Raw genomic sequence first — 23,830 nt, forward strand, 5'->3', positions numbered from 1 at the left:
AACATATCAGACAACACAATCGTTATAAAAGAATTATAACATAATTACCAAGTTAAAGAGGATACATATATGGAGCCAGAATTAATTTTCTTAATTACGCTGGTCAGCCGGGTCCGATGTCCTATGCTTGGGATGATGCTTCCAAGTCCAACTTGGATAGTTCCAATAGATCTTCATCGCTAACGTGATTATCTGAAAAATGTACAATTAAATTAATAAATAATTAAGGAAACAAAAATTTAGTTGCAATAGAATTTTAAATTTATAAATGAAACCTTACCTTGGAATGTTTTATTCTGTGAGTCCTATCTGAGTTAATACACTTTCTACTTCGGTATTACTCATGATGAGTATATTTTTTTAAAATTGGTTTGCTATTATAATTATTTCCTCCAACCGTTCAATTTAGCAGCAGCAGGGAGGAAGAGAAAACTTAACTGAGCGGCATGGTCTCGCTTCACTTGTCAAACCTCCCGCTCAACATTTACCTCGGGTTGGGTAACTGGCAACCCTTAGTTAGATTGCGATAACCTGCTAACGAGTAAAACTGGGGTCTCAACCACGGTCAGGGTTACTTCTTATGCAGTGCTGAGCAGGGTTAAAGATTTTACTCCGCCACGGATTGATTTTACCCCAAGCAGATTTAACCAATATTTAACACAAAAATGTGTTGAGCCGAATTTTTACAGTGTTGTACAGCCGTCTAGGGATATTAAACTCCGGTTTGGTGGCTTGGAAGGTTTTTGGAAGTTCGAAGATGCTTCACGGCGTCAATGGAATTGTGAACTTTCTGTCGAAGGATGGCGGAACCTACTTTGTTGTTCGGGATTTGAAGAAATTATAGAAGTTGATAGTTATGGCGGTGCAAACGCATTGATTTTGGCAAAATTAGGAGGTCATGTCGATAGCTTGTGTAAGAGTTCTGACCAAATATTGTTACCTGCCAGTCCAACTTGGTTATTGTTTGGTGACATTACAGAAAATTGTCTTAGTTATAAAATTCAAGAAAAACTTTCAATTCTTGGAAATGGTTGTAAAGTTATTCCTCGCAGTGATGTTGGATCAGACACTCAACTTAACATTTCCCAATTTGTTTCGCTCCACATGGAAGGTATCGCTGGAATTATTTTCATGTCGGGCATGGAGGCTGGACTGGGCTATAAGGATGTATGTGAACCTTTCTTGTATATCTGTAAACATTTGACTGAAAATCGGATAGCGAAATCTTTGAAATTGGTCACTATAACCAATGGATGCATGTCCGTTGGATCACTGGATGATGGTGTAAACATGCCAGAATACTCTCCCGTTGTGGCAATGGTGCAAGCCCTTGGAAATGAAAACAATGATTTTATATGCAAAGCATTGGATGTGGATAATGGTGCTAGTGTGGCAGATGAAATAATCTCAGAGTTGTTTCTCTGGGATAAAGAAACTATGGTTGCTTATAGGAGGGGCAAGCGGTGCGTCCCTCGCTTACGAAATTATAAAGTAAAAAACACGTCAACTGACATTCCCTGCGCCGAAAAAACTCGGTTAGTCATTCCACCGACATTTCGGTGGACCTCCATTTCGCCCCTTTAAAGATTGATGAGCTTATTGAAGGCCAAGTTGAGGTCGAAATTAAGGCTTACTCAATTAACTTTTTAGACGTTTTAATGGTGACTAAACCTGATTCTGTCTTCGATTCCATGAACAATTTTGGAATGGACTTTTCGGGGATTGTATCCAAAGTTGGGCCAGGATGTTCAATTTACAAAGTAGGTGACAAAGTTTTTGCCCTTCGACGAACCGGAGATGCCCTCCCAAGCCACTTTAATGCCCGCGAAGAATCGCTTTTGCCAATTCCTATGGGGATGACTTATAATGACGCTGTGACCTTCCCACTTGCATCCTTTACGGCGATATATTCAATGGTATATCTAGCTAAGGTCAAAAAGGATGACGTTGTGCTGATCCACACAGCATCTGGTGGTGTCGGTCTTTTTGCCATTCAATTGGCCAAACAGTTTGGCTGCACGATTATTGCCACTGCGGGAACAGAACGAAAACGGAACTACCTCAAAAGTTTGGGACTGAAATATGTATTTAATTCCAGAACAACTGAATACAAATCTACCATCCCGAGACGCACTAGGAGGGCAAGGGGTCAGTATTGTCTTAAACTCTTTAACCGGGCCGGGTTTTAAAGAAGCAACTTTATCTGTCTGCGAGAGTGGTGCTCGATTTATAGAAATGAGCAAAATGAACGTCTGGAGTAAACGAGAAGTTCAAGAGCTACGACCCGACATAAAATACGAAATTATCGATGTATCCGCACTACCAAACTCTGAGATAAAAACATTGACAGCTGACTTAAAATCACAGTTCCTGCGAGAGATTGAGAATAGAGAATTTGTCGCACTTCCATATACCTGTTTTGAATCAAGTCGCATTAAGGATGCATTGGAATACATAGAAAAAGCGAAACATATCGGAAAAGTTGTTGTCACAATGCCCGATCTAAGCAACATGAACAACGAGCCCAGGCTCAACATGTTCAGTGCTGTAGCTACATATATGATTACTGGTGGAATAGGTGGAATCGGGCTAAAAGTAGCAAAATGGATGATAAGTTCCGGTGCGACAAAATTGCTTTTGGTTGGTCGTAGCCCACCATCATCTGATTTGAGCCAACATATAAGCTCACTAGAGCTGAATGGAATCAAAATAACAGTTAGGCAATGTGACGTCGGTGACATGGATCAACTAAGCCAGCTAGTCAACGAAGTTCCAGGGGATTTCCCAATTCGAGGGATAATTCATGCTGCTGGAGTTTTGGATGATGGTACATTTGAAAATCAAACTTGGGACAAGTTTGAGAACGTGTATCGATCCAAGGTTAAAGGTGGATGGAATTTGCACAATATCAGCCTAAAATTAAAATATCCCCTGGAACATTTTGTGGTATTTTCTTCTGTAATTGCCACCTTCGCGTCACCAGCACAAAGTAACTATGCATCCGCCAATTATTACCTAGATTGCCTCATTCACTACAGAAATTCAATCGGATTACCAGGTCTAACAATAAATTGGGGCCAATGGGGTGAGGTCGGATTTGCGGCAAACATAAAGCATGCACTCATCAAACTAATTACCGTTCACCAAGGCCTCACTGCATTAGAATATGCTATGAAATCTCATAAGACACAAATCATTCCTTATGAAGCGGATATGCCAGGTATCAAGAAACTGTTACCATCTGCTGTTGGATTACTTGCAAACATTACAGACTCACCGACATTGGCCACCAGTGAAATTAACGGCGAACAATTTTGGATCCAGTACGACGCGGCATCAAACGGTGATGAGTGTAACGACATTTTACGGAAATACATCAAACAAATTATAAGAATAATGTTGAAAATTTGCGAACATGACAAAATTGACGACCACGCTAATTTTCAAGAATTGGGCATGGACTCGTTGCTGATGGTGGAAATGAAAAATGGATTACAGTCATCGGTCGGAAAAAGAGCTAAAATATCAATCAATGCAGTTAAAGATTGCAAAACCATTACAGAATTATCAGTCCGCTTAGTTGACCTGATATCAGGAAAGGACTCTATTCCTAATTTGACCCTGGCTGAGCTAAAAGATTTAGTATTTTCTGATTCAAAACTGCAAGAGACCATTCAGGTCGGACCAGCACTATCCTCCACATTGTGCCCACTACATAAAGTTTCGACAGTTTTTATCACTGGAGTAACCGGTACACTAGGTCCGTACATATTGCGAGATTTACGACACAAGTATCCTTCCATTAAAAAAGTATACTGCCTCATGAGACCCAACTCGTTTTTCTCTACTGACGACCGTTTCTACCGCAGCATCCATGACAAAAATCTACTTGGCCGTGAAGAGTTGACGAGTTGGGTAGAAACGATATCTGGGAATGTTGGAAAAGAATTAATGGGCATGAATCCCACCACATATTCTAAAATTTCTCAAGAAGTTGATGCAATCTTCAATCTAGCAGTTACAGCTTCTTTCCAAGAAAGATACAGTAATACTAAAAACATACACAGTAGCAGAATAATTAACGTACAAGGCTTCAAGAATGTTCTAGAATTTGCTGTCGCCGGGAAGTTGAAATACGTCTACCAAGTGTCTTCCCTTAGAGCCGAACACGAATTGGATGCCGATGGCATTTACAAGGAGACCTGGCCTAATTTGGAACAAATAGATCAATTTTCCAACTCTGCCTACATAATTTCCAAATTTATCTGTGACAATCTAGCAGAACAAGCTGTCTCACGTGGTGTTCCCTGTAAAGTCTTTCGAATGCCGAATATTGGTGGAAATATTTCCCTAGAGAACTTTCTAATGATGCGATTCCTGACCTATATGTACCTCGGGTTTATGACGGCCGACAGGGTTCCACTTTGCATGATGCCCGTCGATCTTTGTGCGGAATTCTCCCTAAAATTGTTTTTCATGGAGAATACCCCGTATGAGATGTTCAGCGTGATTAATCCTGAGCTAGGTATGTTTGATATTAATGGATCGTGATAGTTATATATCTAAGGAATTAAATTTGAAATTTTTTATAGGTGACGAACGGGAATTTGATGAACTTGCTAGAGACTTGGGGGTCAATGTTGAGGTAGTGGAACCAGAAGATTTTTTTGAGCGAGTCAATAAATTGCTCGGAAGAAACTCCGCTATGGATGAATATATCAAGCAAATAATAGAGTACGAGAGTGACCGTAGATGGGCTCTTGATGATCCCACGGCATTTTATGTTCCATTTGTTAGTGGGAAAAGGGATATAGCCAGGAGTAAAAAGCTGGCTCATTTTATTCCTAATATTTACCCTTCAAAGATTATCCCGTCGTTGGACATACTACGAAATGATCTGACTCTGGCAAAGAAAACTGGGATATTTGACAAGTATCAGATCAAATACAAAAATTAATTTCATCATAGTTACGTCTAAATGCATTTTCATTCAAATTGATATTACAAAAATTCAGTATAATCAAGATCACTAAAACTTCTTATTACTTATTAAATTGAAGGTTCCAAGAAAAACACCAATTCTGACCTTTGTGGTCAACTTTTCTCCACACCTACTAGTTATTTGTCGATAGTTCCAAGAGCAATTATTGGATTTAGACTATTTTTGATCGATTGTGACCAATTTTATCAGAATCTGAGTAGATAGTCTGGGGACCTACCATTGTTAGCAATTATTATTTCTTTGTTAGTTTTTAAATATGTTGAATAATCTGGGGTATGATTTAAATTACAGTGTCGGACAGATGTCTACGTCCACATAGTCGCGTCAATTTCATTTTCAAATTGTCACTGAACTACTGAACCAATTTTCATCATTGATATATCAAATTCTCACAAATTTAACGTAATTTCATAGCACATTATTAGTTTTCCGCTAAAAAATTTATTTTAGGCCAGAGATGTATTTTAATTCAAAATGAAAACAATTGGATGGACAAAAGTCAACGTCCAGTCAGAGAAAACATACAAAAAAAACTGTAATTTATAAGGAATGTTATAACAATTAATTTTTAATATTTGGTTGGGCCTCCGTTCGCTTTAAGGACGGATTCAAGGCGTCGAGTCATAGAGTTTACCAAATTCTTGGTCACATCTTCAGAAATGGTTTCCCAAACTTCAAGAATTCTGGATTTTAGGCCCGGAATTCCTGAAAAAGATTGTTTTCTTATTTCTCTTTCAATGTGGTCCCACAGATGCTCAATGGGATTCAAGTCTGGAGATTGGGGAGGCCATTCTAGCTTCGAAATTTTTTTTTCTTGAAGTATTCCATGGTGGACTTGGCAGAGTGTTTCGGATCGTTGTCTTGTTGGAAGACAAATCGTCGTCCAAGTCCAAGTTTTCGAACAGATTCCTGGATATTACGGTCAAGTATTCCCTGGTACTTGTATTGGTCCATAATTCCGTCAACAAATTCCATTTTTCCTGCCCCACTTGAAGCCATGCATCCCCACACCATTACCGACCCGCCGCCGTGCTTAACTGTGGGGTTGAGATTTTTTGGATTCAATGCTTCTTTTGGATATCTCCACACTCTACGACGCCCATCTGACCCAAAGACATTGAACTTTGACTCGTCAGTCCATAAAATACTGTCCCAGAATGTTTGTGGCTTGGAAATGTGGTCTCAAGCAAACTTCACTCGTTTGGTTGCATTCCTCGGTACAATAAGAGGCTTCTGGACTGCTCTGTGGGATTTCAAATTTCCCTTGTTCAGTGTTCTTTGGATGGTCCTAGGACTAACTTGTTTATCGAACATCTCCTTGATCTCGGTAGATAGCTTTGGAGCACTAAGTGAGGGTGTAACGTTGACTTTGTTGAGCACGTGGCGTACTTCTCGGTGAGCCAAAATCGGTTTTCGACCACTTCTGACCTTGTTTTGGACTGAAACATTAGCTCTAAAGTTCTTAATGATTGTCTGGATGGTTGTCCTTGCTAATTTATACTTGGTCCCTATTTGTCTCTGCGACAGCCCCCCTTTTTGTCCACCCTTTCAGTCCTGAATGACAAGATCTCGAATAGCGATAGGAATTTCCTTGCGTGTCGACGCCATCATATTTTTCTGGAAGAAAATTATTTAAAAATTAATGCGGCATATGTTATTGATAGATTTATTAAGTTACCTGATTTTATAAATTGGAGAGATTTTTGTTGTTGACAATTAAAGTGAAGTGGACGTAGACTTTTGTCCGCTCAAATTTCATCCTCTCTCGCTCTGCACTATGATTCTCAGTTTTCCCAGAATTTTCAGAAATAACTCATATGTTTTATGAAATTACGTTAAATTTGTGAGAATTAGATATATCAATGATGAAAATTGGTTCAGTAGTTCAGTGACAATTTGAAAATGAAATTGACGCGACTATGTGGACGTAGAGATCTGTCCGACACTGTAGGATCATTAGATAAGTATTCAAAATGCTAAATTTTTTAAATAATAATAGGAATTAAATAATTAGACAAGGTCTTAATTACTCTAATGGCCACTACTTCTGATAACACACAAATCAATTTTTCTTTACAACTTCGTAAAATGTTATAGCCGTTATGGCATTAGCTAGTATGTTTCACTGACAACTTTGGGCAGGTCAAAGAAAAGAATCGTCTACATATTTGACTGTCGAAATAAGTATTGAATTGTCTAACAAAATAATAAAGATAACCATTAGCCCCAATTGACATGTTTGTCCATCCGTCTAAGGCATTTCGGAGACCAAGCAAACTTTACATACAACCCAAAAATTTAGAATATTTACACAATACTGCTGTGGCATTGCACGAAATTCTTACCTTTCAATATCAGCAGTTCGCCATTTCTGATTACCGAGGCTTACCGTAGCCAATAAAAATATAACTCTTGTTTTTGCCATTTTAATTTATTGCACGTAATATTTTTTTCCACATTAAATATATTGCGCATAAAATGTTATAATTGGTATTAAGTTAATTTTTCCCAGTTCCTTTATCTCATTCGGGACAAACCCTATGTAAAACATCGACGTCCGCCACAACACAGACTTGTGGCACGAGGTCATCCGAGCGTATAATCCAGGAACGGAGGGCGACCGTCTCTCCCGACAAAATTGGGTCGATGACGATGGAGAACTTGGTCGTGTGAACGATTCCCGGTTCGGTCGAGCTGTCGTCGAGTTTGGTTTCCAGGATTGTCACGCAGTAATTAGGATCCGGGCAAATTTCGATCTTAAGGGTCAAAGACGGCGCAGGGGACACTTTTCACGGAGAAAACTCAATAATTAACAAGCAATCTATAAATTTCAGAATTTCTACCCAGGGTGAAGTCTTTTTCGACCAGGTAACTTTGTCCAGGAATCAGTCCGCATCGACCACTACAACCAGAAATCCGAATCTCCACTAGAGTTGCGGGACCTTAAATAATTTTACAAATTATATAAAATTCTATTTATTTTTCAAATAATTTAAAATTTTCCCACCTCCACATCTGTAAAGGGGCGCGACCACGCCAAATTCGGGGTTATCGTTTCCCTTTCGGTCGAGGGAAGCAACCCGAATGGCCGACGCCGTGACGGCGGTGGCTGTTAGGGCAACGAGCACGAGTGCCTTAAGCATAGCGATGATTATTTCTGGTTATTCAGGTAGAAGCTAACGGCGGATCATGGATCTGTGAGGACGAGACGGGCCGTATTTATGCTGGGCAGGACTACTCGTATCTTCAAGTGGAACAATGAGCGATTGCCGTCATCAAATTTCCAGAACAAGTGTCATAATTCCAGTCGACCGAAATGACACGGGTATGCGGTGCCATAGCTGAAAAAATGATCTGATGCAATCAATGGCAATAATTAATATTTTTTTATAAAACGAGTTCAAGTGCTTGAGGGAGCTGAGTCACTTGTAGAGTCTGAGTAATCGATCAATCAGTCAATAAGTGGATGCCAAACCAAGTCAAGTATCGTAAAAAGAATTAATTTGTATGGTGCAATCACGACACGAAATTTCAGTATTTACCACTTCAAATAAGATAATGTAGCAAGCAATTAACCTTTCGTACAACTTGTACCGTACAAGGTACCCCATTCGCAAATCATACATTCCTCTGCATGATTGGTTACGTCAACTGGAGGAAAATACATATTTTTGATTAGAAACATGTAGAATAAGATCAAGTTCTGGATGAGTAATGTCCACGGTTTCGATGTCATTGCTCAGTATAATTCTCACTGACAAAAGAAATGGTCCAACCACCTCAATCTCTAGTATGCCATTCGATTAAAAAGTGGCATTTTAAAATTTATTTTAAATTGTATTGCATTTAAAATTTTTTAATTTTAATTTTTTTCACAAGAAGAATTAAGTTATATACATAATTACCCAATTATAAAAAATGGTTAAAAACTCGAATTTTCAAAAAATTTAAAAATAGGTTTTTAAATTGTAAAGGAAGCAATTCTAAGCATTCTTATTTTTAGTTTTTTTAATTCGAAAACCTAAACCGGGAGCTATACAACAGTATCAAATAGTAAATTTTGACAGCCAATTAGAATGCAGGGAAGCTACGGAAAATTTCTGGTTTTTTGAAATTATAATATAGACATGAAGTATTAAAGAATAATGTCTTACATTTAACTCTCACAGATAATTAACTTTGTTTATCACATAAGTTTACCCAATAACAGAACGTGGTCACATATCGAATCAATTTATTTATACCAATTTTTACCACAATTTTTAGATTCCTTCCATACCAATTTTACCCTTTTTCCCCTGTTCACTAAACCAATCTACTGCCTCAGTGATACTAATCTTGCCATCCTTATTTGTATCCGCTTCCGCCAAAAAGTTGTCGTACGCAACAATCGCAAATTGCGGGTTATGAGCCAGCAAACATTTCACCAGGGAGTTGAATTCCTTTTCCTCGATAAATCCATTTCCGTCGACATCCGCCCCGCTGACGAGGATCTTCATGAGTTCCGCGTTGTCGTCTAGTGACGCCATTACTTTCGTCATGATGTCCAGCGGAACGAAACCATGGTATGGTCCGTTCCACATTTTCTTGTACTCCACCAACTGCTCCGGGGTGCAAAAGAAGCCCAAATTTTGAAACATGTCACCCAAATTGGACGCGCTAATGGTTCATCGATCGTTATTGTAGCTGGCCGTTTTCTCAAAGGCTGCTTTGACCTCAGCCCCATCGAACTTTTGCTGGAGATATGCCATCTAAAAAGTATTAATAAAAAAAAGTTATTTTTAAATAATTCAAGATTATATAATCAAAATGGCATAATGCGCGCTTTTAATTGATCTGAAATTTTAATCATTTTATTTAAACTAATACATAAATTTTATCGTATTTATGTATGTGGTAAAAATTCTGAAATCACAAAATGATTTTATTCATAAAAAATTGAGCTCAAAATATTTTCTTTATTTTAGTAAATGTTCCTTTAGTTTTTTTTCTTTTTCAATACGAAAATTGTGTCAATAACAATATGGTAAGTAAATTTAATTTTTAATTAATTAGTAAAATTTGTAATTTAATTACCGCTACAATTAATTCACACTGCCAGTCCTCAAAAATCTTGCGTAGAATCTCGCCGGTCCAACATCAACTTGTGAGATCTTGACGAAAAAATGCAAACACTTGCATCGACCTTGGCATTTATTGCATAATAAAAGCTAAGTTTAGCTTGCTCCAGGCCTCATTAATCCGGATGTTGCTAATCCGTAGATTACACAAACCTGCCAAATTCTCTAGATTGAATGGCGATCTTTTACCCCTAAAAAATACATTTTTCTACAAAAATAAATAAATTATACAATTCAACTTTTTTCAGACAAACGACCATCTAATGAGCTTATGAACACGCCATATTTGTAATCATTCCAAATCGCATTTTTCTTTTGACAGATATCTCGTCTCATGCAATGTTAAACGAGGTGAGGCGAGTTGAGACAAATGTTAATCTTCCATCTCATTTCACCTCACCAGAATAAATACCAAAACGATTTTATAGTTGTTAAATATTGGACAAAATTACCAAAAATAAAGAAAAAATTCTTTAAATTATTTACTGGGGTGCGCCGACGATTTTTCTCGGGTTCGAAAAGCTTCAATTTTTTGCTCAGCGTACTGGTGTAAAACCAGCGATTCACCCATGGCACGAAATTTCCAAAGATTTACCGTATTCAATTGATAATAAAAAAATAGCGCCAATTGTAAAATTTTAAATAAACCGCATAATTTCTTGGCTTTGCAGTAATATAAACTCCTATAAAATTTACGCCGTTAAACAATAATTATAACCCACATATTAAAATGTAAAAATATTTAGCAAATATGACCTTAGAAATAATGTATTTCACAGAAAATAGCGCAAATTTTATCCACTTCTTCTCACGGCATTCTAAATATTAACTTGAATTGGATCAACTCGTTGCTTTTCTTCCAACATTTTCGCATAATTGTACACCACCAGCATAAAAATTACAGTTACCACACTACGAATAACCAGCGCTATAGAAAATCCGGTAGAACTTGTCGTAAGAAGATCCACAGCAAATAAACCGTAGTTGATGTAAAGCCAGGCTTTTGTGCATCCGAGATTCTCCTGCAAACAAATGTGAGGGAACAAAAGCAAAATTAAATTTTAATTGTTAATTAATTAATTAATCAATTAATTTTAATTAACCTTTCTCCACCCTACCCACAACAGGGCCGTGACCGGTACCAAGATAACTGACATTATTCCAAACACAAGGTACAATTTGTCTGATGAGATACCCCAGTCTAAAATTCCAAGTTAATTTTTTTGACTTCTGATACAAATTATGATTAATTATGTAATTAACTTACATGTGTCTCCATTCCAAGGATTGTAAGCATAGAAGATTATTCCCCATACGGCAATAATACAAATCTTTAATAAACATGAGATAGTTAATCAAATTATGTCAAAAAATATGAAAAAAACCATATAAAATTGTTCTGATTGTGATACCGTGTAAAAAATTGCGACCGCCAAAGCCCCGTGTTTAGGATTTGTGTCCATCTTCAACAATAATGCTCAACTCAGGCTATAATAAAAATAGTAATTTCTTAAAGTCGAACAGATACACTTTTGGCGCACTTGCGTCCTGCAAATCTTTGGATTCCAATGACCAAAACCAGCCTCGCAAATAATTTGTAAATACATAACCAAACGACCATAAAATAACGAGTTCTTTGTAAACATCATCATCCCCATTGACCCCACTATGTCGAAATTGTTGAGATACAATAAACTGCTAAAAAATACTAATGACAAAATTATTCAGAATTAGTACGCAGTTAATTTCTATCTAGCGAAGATCCCGATGCATCACTTTGTATTTAAGAGATACAAATAGTTTAAGACCAAATAATAAAACTGACCTGTTTATTCATGAAGATTATTGAATTTTTGCCACGAACAGAAATAAAATGATTGCAAACATTGAATAGCGATACAAATCACAGGGATAGGTTTAGCTAAATTATTTACATTTTTAGTTTCCATCCCGAACCAAAGGCTTTTCTTAGCCGTGTCGTATGCCCGCGTCTTTTTGCCACAATTTTATCCATTTGGATGTACCAATTTGCTCAAAAACTTCTGCAGGATTTTCACACAGTTGTTACTAACAGAATAAGTTAATTTTCAAAATTTACGAAGGTGCCTCCGTTACGAAGAAACACTGAATCCAAAGATTCCCAATCCAAAGGAGATAATTATAATAATGAACCACATCCAGAGAAGTGCTGTTAATTTTATCGGAATCAAAATCAAATCAAAATCAATATATCGTCGGCTTAATTTTAAAACAAGTCAAGTGCAAAAGATGCTTAATTTTAAAACAAGTCAAGTGCAAAAGATGCTTAATTTTAAAACAAGTCAAGTGCAAAAGATGCTTAATTTTAAAACAAGTCAAGTGCAAAAGATGCTTAATTTTAAAACAAGTCAAGTGCAAAAGATGCTTAATTTTAAAACAAGTCAAGTGCAGCCATTTTACATTGTATTTGCGTGCACTTGACTTGTTTTAAAATTAAGCATCTTTTGCACTTGACTTGTTTTAAAATTAAGCATCTTTTGCACTTGACTTGTTTTAAAATTAAGCCGACGATATGTAGATTCGTCTAGAATAAAACATGAATGCAACATGCAACATACACAATAAGAATAAGTCAGTCGAGCATCCAGCAGCGGGGGCAGAATGTCAATTTCGTATTATTTGAAGTCAGGATCTGATCAAATCGAAATCAGATCAAGACGGCCATCATAGTAGCCCGTCAAATCGTCGATTATGGTTTGGCCACAATGAAATAAAAATTAAATCAAATTCCATCGATTGTTCAGTACCCGTGGCACTCTGCTACTATATACAGATTATAAATTAGATTAACTTTTATATTAGCACAATTATATTTCAATCTGTTTGTCTCTGTCACATTATGTTTGAATTTTGAAAAACTACATATGTATATTGAACGTCTTTTCGCGTATAAAAAAATATATGGAGTAACAAGGATTCACGTCTTACATATCGTCGTACTAATTTTAAAATGAGTTAAGCGCATTCTTTGCTTAACTTTAAAATGAGTTAAGTGCCTTGTTTGCTTAATATTAAAATGAATTAACTGCATTCTTTGCTTAATTTTAAAATGAGTTAAGTGCATTGTTTGCCTAATTTTAAAATGAGTTAAGTGCATTCTTTGCTTAATTTTAAAATGAGCTAAGTGCACGTGATTTCAATGTTAAATTCCTGCACTTAGCTCACTTAAAAACTCATCAAAGAATGCACTTAGCACATTTTAAAATTAGTACGACGATATATCTCTCAGAAATAATTAACTTTATTTATCATATAATTTTACAAATTACAGATTGTGGTCACATACCAAATCAATCCTTAACTCAATTTTTAGATTCTTTCTGTCAAAATTTAACCCTTTTTTACCTGTTTACTAAACCAATCTACTGCCTCAGTGATACTAATCTTCCCATCTTTATTTGTATCCGCTTCCGCCAAAAAGTTGTCGTACGCAATAATCGGAAATTGCGGGTTATGAGCCAGCAAACATTTCACCAGGGAGTTGAATTCCTTTTCATCGATAAATCCATTTCCGTCGACATCCGCCCAACTAACGAGGACCCTCATGAGTTCCGCGTTGTCTTCCAGAGACGCCATAATTTTCGTCATGATGTCCAGCGGAACGAAACCATGGTACGGCCCGTTCCACATTTTCTTGTACTCGTCCAACTGCTCCGGGGTGCAAAAGGCGCCCAAATTTTCAAACATGACACCCAAATCGGCCGCGCTAATTTTACGTGTAGCCTTATTGTAGCTGGCCGTTTTCTCAAAAGCTGCTTCGCCCTCAGCCCCGTCGAACTTTTGCTGGAGATATGACATCTAAAAAATGGTGGTAAAATATTTCGTTACTTATTTTTAAATAATTCAAGATTATAATCAAACATGGCGCAATGTGCGCTTTTAATTGATCTGAAATTTAAAATATTTTAATTGAAATAATGCAGAATTTTTTATCCTATTTCTGCCGTAAAATTGAGCTCAAAATATTTTCGTTATTTTAGTAAATGTTACAGTTTTCAATACGAAAATTCTGTCAAGTTCCAATATTTTAAGTATGTAAATTTAATTTTTAACTAATTAATAAAATTTAAATTCTAATTACCGATACAATTAATTCACACTACCAGTCCTCAAAAATCTTGCGTAGAACCTGTCTGGTCCAACGACAACTTGTGAGATCCTGACGAAAAAATGCAAAGACCTTGGCATTTAATGCATAACAAAAGCTAAGTTTAGCTTGTTCCAGGCCTCATTAATCCGGATGTTTCTAATGCGTAGATTACACAAACCTGCCAAATTCTTTAGACTAAGTGGTTGTGCTCAATCCCTAAAAAAATACATTTTTCTGCACAAATAAACAAATTGAACAATTAGCCTTCTTTCAAACAAATGAATCATTACGAGCTTATCAACACGCCATATTTGCTATCATTTCAAACCGCATTTCTCTTTTTCTTTTTTTTCCATCCCCGTCCACTTGATGGATGTGTATATGAAAGGTAGAGTATGTCAGCAGACACTCCAATGTTAAATAAAAATGCTCGTGTGGCGAAACCTTGCAAGATAGGAGGATAATGTAAAAGAACTTTATGACCGTCTACCAAATCTAGGTATAGGGCACGCATACCGTTTTTTGAAATTTTTAAACGGTTTTGAAATATGCACCAAAACGTTTTGTTTTACAAAATAACACTAAATACAACCGTAAATGATTTAGGCCAAAGATTGAGAAAAACTAGCGACAGGGTTATATCCACAGGTGGAATAGCTACAAATTTAAGTCGGAAATTTTTTTCATATCATGCCTCCCTTTGGCGCGAAAATTCAAAATGTCGATTTTCAGGTCGTTTCATTCTGCCTGGAGAAACATGTCGAAACTTTGACTTTTTTTCGAAACCGTCGACGGATTCGGATTCCTGAGAGGTGTGGGAAGGGCCCTTCTCAGGACCTTCTTTTCGAAATACGGCTTCCCTGAGGCACCAAGTTCGAATCTTTCAAAAGTTTTGCAATTTCAGTTGCTAATTTCTAATCAATTCTACAGCCAAGCTGTTATATTTTAGCGACTAAAACAAAGAGGGGCCGTCTTGGAGACAGTCAAACTTAGATTTCTCCTACTTACAACTTTTTCGAAATCTACCTGGTTGTTTAGCTATGGCGGGATATGTCAAATTCAAGTTTTCTGCATAATCATGTAATACTACGTATTTTGTGTTAAAAAATAGTTTTTTTCCGCGGTTTTACCGCATAACTTGTTACAGATATCTCGTCTCATCCAATGTTAAATGAGGTGAGGCGAGATGAGACACATCTTAATCTTCCGTCTCATTCCTCCTCACCGGAATAAATTGACAATAATTTAGGCAATACGGCCTGCAGCGAAACTCAATACGCATGGAGTACCGTATGGAGTACCCTGAATCCATAGATTCACAAATTTAACAATTTTATGCAGAAAATATTAAATAGTGACTACAATAGGTGTTAATCGCATTATAATTTTTGCAATTTATCTCATCTAAATAGATTAGTGCTTTTAAAATGCTTTATTTTCCGATTACAAATTATACACTCCAATTTTCCTATGGGGTCAAATCAGAAACATTAATATAAATTCCGTTCAGATTTTCTCCCAAAATTTCTATGAATCCTGTTCTTGCAAAGTGACCCCTGAATTCTCAAAATCTGTCAAACTGTCCACCACTTCCTCCTCCTCTGCCGGGATATGCTGGCAGACAGGATAGTAGACATGACCTAGTGACCCATCACACGGGTCGGCCCACAGACCACCGCGATTCATAAGGATGCAGGACGGATGCCACTGTTTGATGGAGTACTTCGTCCAGTCAATCACAGCCCCTTGTCCTGACGCTCACCTGAACATTCCCGTACTTTTTCCAGATGTCCATCAGCCTTTACAGATCATTTTATTTACCAATTTCCCATTTCTTGAATTAAATTTCTCTTACGATATGGTCCACTGGCTGGAGAAATTTGACGAACATAACTATGCTCAGCCTCACTTTCCAGGCTGACCAGTTCCATGTTTAGTCCAGTGCAGTACGCAACGGCCTGGTCGTGGTTGAACTGAATTTAAAAAAAATCAAGTGAATTTTATCCAAAAATTTTGAAATTTAGAACCAAAAATTATGAAATTTCTCACAGATCTCGATTCCTCCACGTAATACGTCTTAATGCCATGCTGTCCAACGAGCATAGATCGGATATTTTGCGTACTCCGGCCTCCGCGTACTCCGGCCTCCGGCCGGCCATGCGTACTCCGGCCTCCGCGTACTCCGGCCTCCGGCTGGCCACGCGTACTCCGGCCTCCGCGTACTCCGGCCTCCGCGTACTCCGGCCTCCAGAAAAAGTCGCGTACTCCGGCCTCCGGAGGCCGGAGTACGTACTCCAAGCCCGGACTTCTCCTATCTATGTGATCGGAAATTTTGCGTACTCCGGCCTCCGCGTACTCCGGCCTCCAGCCGGCCATGCGTACTCCGGCCTCCGCGTACTCCGGCCTCCGGCTGGCCACGTGTACTCCGGCCTCCGCGTACTCCGGCCTCCAGAAATAGTCGCGTACTCCGGCCTCCGGAGGCCGGAGTACGTACTCCAAGCCCGGAGTACTCCGATCTATGCCAACGAGACGGAGCCCATCAATTTCACGATAGGCCAAAACGGCAAAAATTCCGGTGAAATATTTCATCATTTATATTAATTTTTTTCCAATTTCCTTCTAAAAAGTAGGAGTAACTGCCCAATTAAAGGAAATGTACGTCATTTTTATACGAAACTAGGTTTTTTATATTAACTTTGATGCCACACATTCCTTTATTTATTTCGGGGGTGACCTCTATTTTTATTTTGATATTAACTCTTCTAAATGTAAACAGGTGTAATTAAATTTTGACAAAGTTTCCTTATTCATTGTGCCATCTTTATGTTACATATTTCCATTTATGATCACTTAATTAATTACAAAGACAAATTTAAAGACAAATATTTACATAGATAATATTTTGTTTATTTTGCAGTCGAATGAGGAAAATAGAGATAAATTCAGTATTGATTATCAGACAGCAGGCCCCGTCCCAGCCCAAATTTTTACCTGGGCAAGACATATATCGGCGCCCTAACCCGCTCGCACCTTTGGTGCTCGCGTATCTATGTATTCTTACCATAATGTAAAATAAAAATTTAGACTAAATTTTTGTTTTCACGATTAACTCGATGAATATGCGACATACCGATGAAGCGTAGGTTAATATAGTCATTTTATTAATGCCTTCAATAATAATTAATGCAAATCGTTCAAAATACGTCACTTATTTTTTTAGCATTCACCCTAAAATACTTCAAATATTAACTTATATATTTACCCAGTTCTGTCTGTCTGTTACGCATCCCTTCAATGTAGGGAATATATTTCAATTCCTGCTAATACTCTGTTTAGCTGAGACTCCATATCTATTTTTTTACATTGAGGGGATACATAGGAAAGAGGGGCGTTCACATAGTGTCGTTGCACTATGTTTGTCTGGAAAGGAATGACGCTCGCATGACATTCCCATTGCACTAAGGCCAAAACTTGGTTGAAGTAGGTTTGTCGGCAGGGGCATGCCCTTCCCTTGACGTTTCCATTGCACTAAGGCCAAAACTTGGTTGAAGTAGGTTTGTCGGCAGGGGTATGCCCTTCCCTTGACATTCCCATTGCACTAAGGCCAAAACTTGGTTGAAGTAGGTTTGTCGCAGGGGAAGGTCCTTCCCTTGACATTCCCATTGCACTACGCTTCCATCTAATGCTAGGGGGAACTTAGCATAGTGATAATATGTGCGTTGGACAGGAATGAGTACGTTAATCAAAAGCATCTGAAAAATACCTCGCATGGTGGTGGCTCACTCACTGTTATTAACTTATATATTTACCCAGTTCTGTCTGTCTGTCTGTCTGTCTGTCTGTCTGTCTGTCTGTCCGGAACGCATCCTTGCCATGTTATAGATTAAAGCATGTAAGGGATACGATGTGAGCCGTCGAGATTGAGTGGTGCTATGGAGACTGATTGATGGTCGTCTTCCTTTGATATTGATTTGATTCGGAACAATCCAAGTCAATTACCTATATAAAAATTGCTACCTATTGCTGCCGGTTAGGTGCATAATAGCATAATGACTTGACTGAGTTATACTCCACGCGAATGACGGGCACGGGAATGTCGTGACATTGGGTAGCGAATCTACCAAAACTAAATTTGTATCCAGCTTACTTCGAATGGAAGGGCACGGGAATGTCTTGACATTGGGTAGCGATTCTACCACAACTAAATCTTATCCAGCTTCCTTCGAATGGAAGGGCACGGGAATGTCTTGACATTGGGTAGCGATTCTACCACAACTAAATCTTATCCAGCTTACTTCGAATGGAAGGGCACGGGAATGTCTTGACATTGGGTAGCGATTCTACCAGAACTAAATCTTATCCAGCTTACTTCGAATGGAAGGGCACGGGAATGTCTTGACATTGGGTAGCGATTCTACCACAACTAAATTTGCATCCAGCTTACTTCGAATGGAAGGGCACGGGAATGTCGTGACTTTTGGTAGACATACAGACAGAGAGACAGAACTGGGCAAATATATAAGTTAATGAATGTTGCGGTGTACTGTTTTTTTTTATTTGACCGGAATAAAAATTCAATCAGGTATCAGTGAGGAGTATCGACACGCTCGCATAATATCTCCTAAATGCAATTATGGCTTGGAGTCAGATCACAGAACTAGGCTAATTTATAAACTAATATAATACGTATTAATGTGGTGCTACGGGCACCACTAAATCGCCTAGTGTATCTATGTTTTGGAAATAGTAAATTATAATTTATAACAAAGTATATATCTGAAACTATTATTCAGAAGGTGTCAGGTGTACAGATTTTAAAAAATGGAAATTTAATTTTGTTACTAATAGCATACAATACTAAGTAGGTACAAAAAAATATTGTTCACAATTTAAAAAAATTATAATTGAATTCTTCTGGATTCTCGCGTCACAAAATCTTCAATTACATTTAATATTTGACAAGATGTCAAATATTAAAATAGTTTGAAAGGTAATTATGGTAAGTAAAATTCATGTTAGTTTAAATTCACGTAGTTAAACATGAATTTATGAATCTGCACTTTCCTTCGCATAAAAATTTCATGTCACAAATGGTAACGCCTATGGCTCACTTTCGTGACTTTTTGAATTATTAAACTTTCTTCTTTATGCCTGGATTTAGATGACTTATACTTAGCTTGTGTAAGTTATTATTTCCATATCTTCTGAAAGCCGTTGCTGCTCTGAATTTTGGATTTTCGTGTTGCAAAATCTTCAATTACATTAGAAAAATTAATTTCTTGTACAAGTTCGTCGTAAATCGACAAAGTCGGTAATCCGCTAAGTCGTTCCTGGCTCATAGTTGATCTCAAATAATTTTTTATCAGTTTCAGCTTGGAAAAACTTCTTTCTCACGAAGCAACGGTAACAGGAAAGTCAAAATTATTCGAAGTAAAATGTACAAATTTGGAAATGTTTCACTTAAGTCTGATTTGATTAGAAATTCCAGTAGATTGACGGGGGACCAGGCCCTAAACTAGGGGCGGGCAAGCAGGGTAATTGCCCTGGGCGCCGAGGGTAGAGGGGCGCCGCCAATCAGATTTTTCTTACATAAATAATATTTACAGAAATACAAAAATTAAATAAATCGAGATGCATAGCACCATTAATTATGATAGGTTCATCCGCAGCATAGTATTTTACAAATCAAACATTCCTTTGTGATCTCTTTCACGTCTTGCGAATTTCAAATTGGTGAATCTTAAATTGCTGGGTTCGCAGCATCGTATCATGTAACTCCTGACATTTGTCAGTTGTGCTGCGATAAATGAATTAAGAAAATGAAGATGTAAAATTGTGTGAAAGTTTTCTGGGTTTCCTGTCACTAAAGGACAAATCTGGTGAAGGAATTACTGAAAATATATTTTTGCCACTGTTGTCTATTAATTCCACCATCACTTTCTTCAGAATAATTCAATAAATTTACACGTTCTTCAACCAATCCATGGGGAATTTTTAAAAGAATTTCTACCCAATCTGTCTCTTAAACAGAATTCAACAAGATGAGAGACAGGGATAAAGTGCATTAAACCAATTAGATATCAAATTTCCCATATTCAAAATTTGTTGCATGGGATTTCAGAATCAAGAAAGTTCTACAAACACACAAGATTTAAAGCCTAAAACTTATCTTCGCAAATCGAAAATTTTGAGTTTCTCGTGATGCTATCTATCTAGTATGATATTTTAGCTCATCTCAACGTGTTCAACAAAGTCAGTGTTGCAGAAGCGTTTGAAATTTTACAAAAAAACTAGAGTTATTTTTAAAATCTTATAAATCTTCTGGATTTCAATGAGCCATTTTTACAATAAACGTGTTAGCGGTAGAATTAAGATTATGTAGATGAGGAAGATAAAAAGTTCTACCTGCCGAGAATGCGAGAAAAGAAAATCCTGGTAAATGGTTAACAAACGAATGGAGTAAGTGATACGCAAATGACACTGGAAGAAAAATGGGAATCATCAAAGTTCGACGTCATAATCCAAGTAATACTCTCTTCGGCTAAACAAAGATTTGAGGCGATGAAAATTAACTTACTCGACGGCAAAATATTTGCGATCAAAAGTTCAGAACTTCGGTTTCAAATAGAGAACTGAAGAAATATTGCATGGATTTGCAGAATATATTAACTGGATCAAGAAAGTTCAGATATTGTTGTTCTGCAACTATACAACGAGGTGCTACTTTTTAAGGATTAATTTCCATCAACTTATTTCGGGAAGTTGAACAACTTACGGAAATTAAACTATAAAATTTCTTATCAACTTATACTCCCCAAAGGATCGTGATGCAAGAAATGATAGAAGCATTTGCAAATTTACATGAAATAGTTTGAATTTTTCTAACGTTTCCTGTAACTGTAACAAGTTGTGAATTTTTTTCCAAACCTAAGCTAATTAGAACTAATTTAGATCTAAAATGAACCAAGAACGATTATGTGACCTTGCAATACTGTCACACTTTTCCGAGACCATTAATAATTTTGCATCACTGAAAGTACTTCTTTTCTATAATAAATTTAAACCTACAGGTTTAGTTTTTGTGTCAATTGTTTAATTCTCAAATTATACCGGTTGTCACGGCCATGTTGTATAACGCTAATTCGTAATATTGGTTCTAATAAATTATGTCGTCTTTAAAATTTATAATACTCGAAATTAGTTAAACAAATTAAAAATAACATAAATGCAAAAATCGGTGTTTAATCTGGTTAATTTAATCTGACAAATGAACTACACAACCATATTTTTATACAGAATGTATGAGGGGGGAAGAGCAAATGCGTGCGCCGAAGGCGCGAGCGGCTTGGGAGCGCGTCGTCAAGCTTGCCCACCCACAATTTTGGCTGAGTTTAGGGGCTGCGGGGGACTTGTTAAATTCCAGAGCAAATGAATCTCGCATTAAGGCAAATTCTTCAAAAAGTTCTGATCCATTTATATCCGAATCTTCTTTGTCAATGAGAATGATTTCAAGGTCCTTACAATGTCGTAGTAAAATATCCTTAGAAATATCTTGTCGGAATTTTGAATCGTAGATGACTCGAAAATCTTGCAAATTATTCTTCATAATATTGAATCTTTCCTGCATTGATTCTAACGAAATATCCACTAATTCCTCGAAACAATTTTTTTACCATTCAATTTCAGCTGATTCTGGTACATCACTTTCAACATTGGCGTCTTCGTCAAAGTGCCGCTTCTTAATCCTAGTTCGTTTTTCTTTGAAAATCATCTCCGTTTCCGGTAATTCCAATTGAATTCCTAGTTCTCGTGCAGTTGTTTTTGAAGACTCGAATCCCACATCCCTGAAGGCCTTGAAATAAGTTTTTGTATTTTCTAGCAAATTGATTGTAGTAGAAACGTCGATAGATTTTGCTTAGGTGGCTTGGCTAACAAGATTAACTCGGCTTAATATTTCGTACCAAATCGCCAGCATTGGAATTCATATCTCTCAATCTGGGTCACCAAGTTGTTCGCTTCGAAACGAGTGTCCGCATCAAAATTCTTGGAATTGGCAATTTCTTCCAGAGCGTCGCGTACGGCTGAAATTTGGAACCGTAGAGCCTTAACATTATCGACCCTTGATTCCCATCTGGTAGAAGTGTGATTTTAATCTAAACAGTTTTACGTGTTTTTAAAAAATATCCCAGCGATTAGTCGAGCCTGAGCCAAAAGTGTACAGTTTTTGGACCACCCTAAAAAACTGATTGCTTCGATACAGGATTTTGAGACATCACAAACAACCAGATTTAAAGTATGATAGGTGTATGCTACGTAAAATGCTCTAGGATTTTTCTACAAAATCCTACTCTGAACTCCTTGAATTTTGCCTTTCATGTTGCTGCCGTTGTCGTGAGATTGGCCTCGATCATTATTACATAGGTGTCTCGATCTTTTTTTCAAATTGGTGTCACTCTTGAATTTACCTAAACTTATCATGTCAAGTTCCTCACAATCCTCCTGTGAATGAACTTGATTATCTGTTGGACAAGAGGAATTCAGTGCTGGAAATTATATACAAATTTTATCATTAGTTGCTAAAAAATTTCAGACTACTATTGACTGAAATTTAAATATAAGAAGCAGTACTTACTACTGTGGTCACCAGAATTTAATTCAGATTCCGACAACGTTCTAATGAATTGGACGGGCCTGAGGAATAGACGTGGAGAAAAACTTACAAACGACGACAAAGTTTTTGCACTTTTGGCAGCTTCCTCAATTTTTCTTTTCTTATTCGCAGATCCAGATAATTTTTTAGTTGGAAAAGACATCGCGACGATGAAATTATAATTATAATTTATTATTTACTGTAGGGGGGGGGGGGGGGTAGGAAACATGAGGTCGAATGAGTTTTCCGCGCGGCCGGGGAAACTGATTCGTGTGTCTAACGATGATTCCATAAAATCAGGTTCAAATAAAGACTCTAGTAAAGAGTCATGGGAGGATGCCAAATAAATATATATTATTAATATTTTTATTTTATTTTGTTTGTTTTATTTATGTACAAGAAATTTTATAATTTATTAAAATTTGTCGTCGGCGCCCCCTGGCGCCCTAGCGCCCCGGGCAAGTGCCCAGCTTGCCCACGTATCTCACGGGGCCTGTCAGACAGTTTACTTTACCACATCGCACAATCTACTCTAAAAATATTTTTGCCCAAAATAAAATTATAGGTAAACAAGGTCTGGCAAGTTTGACATTTAATCGGAATTTATTTGTGTTACGTAATTTAAGGGGAAGCTACGATTTAATTTTGACCTCATCAAAATTTTATAGAGCTACTACTTATGTCCGGTATTATTTCCGCAAGATGAGTTGAGAGGCCTTAATCAACTCATTTCATTTTCATCTCATCTCATCTCATCTCATTATGACATCCATCATCCGTCTCGTAATTTTGTAGAGTTAAATAAATTTGATAATTCATCTTTAAGAAAATCGGTCCCCAATCTCATTCTAATATTTGCTTTCTATTGCTCCGGCTTTATAAATTCCGGGTCAGAGATATATCCATATGCTAAGAATTTTTTATATGTC

The 23,830-nt window shown here is 37.2% G+C and overlaps 1 protein-coding gene across 1 annotated transcript; it reads right to left on the reverse strand.

Moving 5' to 3' along the window:
• Window positions 1-13,380: 13,380 nt before the first annotated feature.
• LOC110859018 lies at window positions 13,381-14,349 on the reverse strand. The gene is made up of 2 exons (XM_022107890.2): window positions 14,243-14,349; window positions 13,381-13,959 (listed from the first exon to the last, which is right to left on the reverse strand). Exon 2 carries the CDS (start codon window positions 13,957-13,959, stop codon window positions 13,492-13,494), a length of 468 nt encoding a protein of 155 aa, XP_021963582.1. The 5' UTR covers window positions 14,243-14,349; the 3' UTR covers window positions 13,381-13,491.
• Window positions 14,350-23,830: the final 9,481 nt, after the last annotated feature.

The sequence above is a fragment of the Folsomia candida genome, unplaced genomic scaffold, assembly GCF_002217175.1.
Source record: "Folsomia candida strain VU population unplaced genomic scaffold, ASM221717v1 Fcan01_Sc023, whole genome shotgun sequence".
Classification (NCBI taxonomy): domain Eukaryota; kingdom Metazoa; phylum Arthropoda; class Collembola; order Entomobryomorpha; family Isotomidae; genus Folsomia; species Folsomia candida.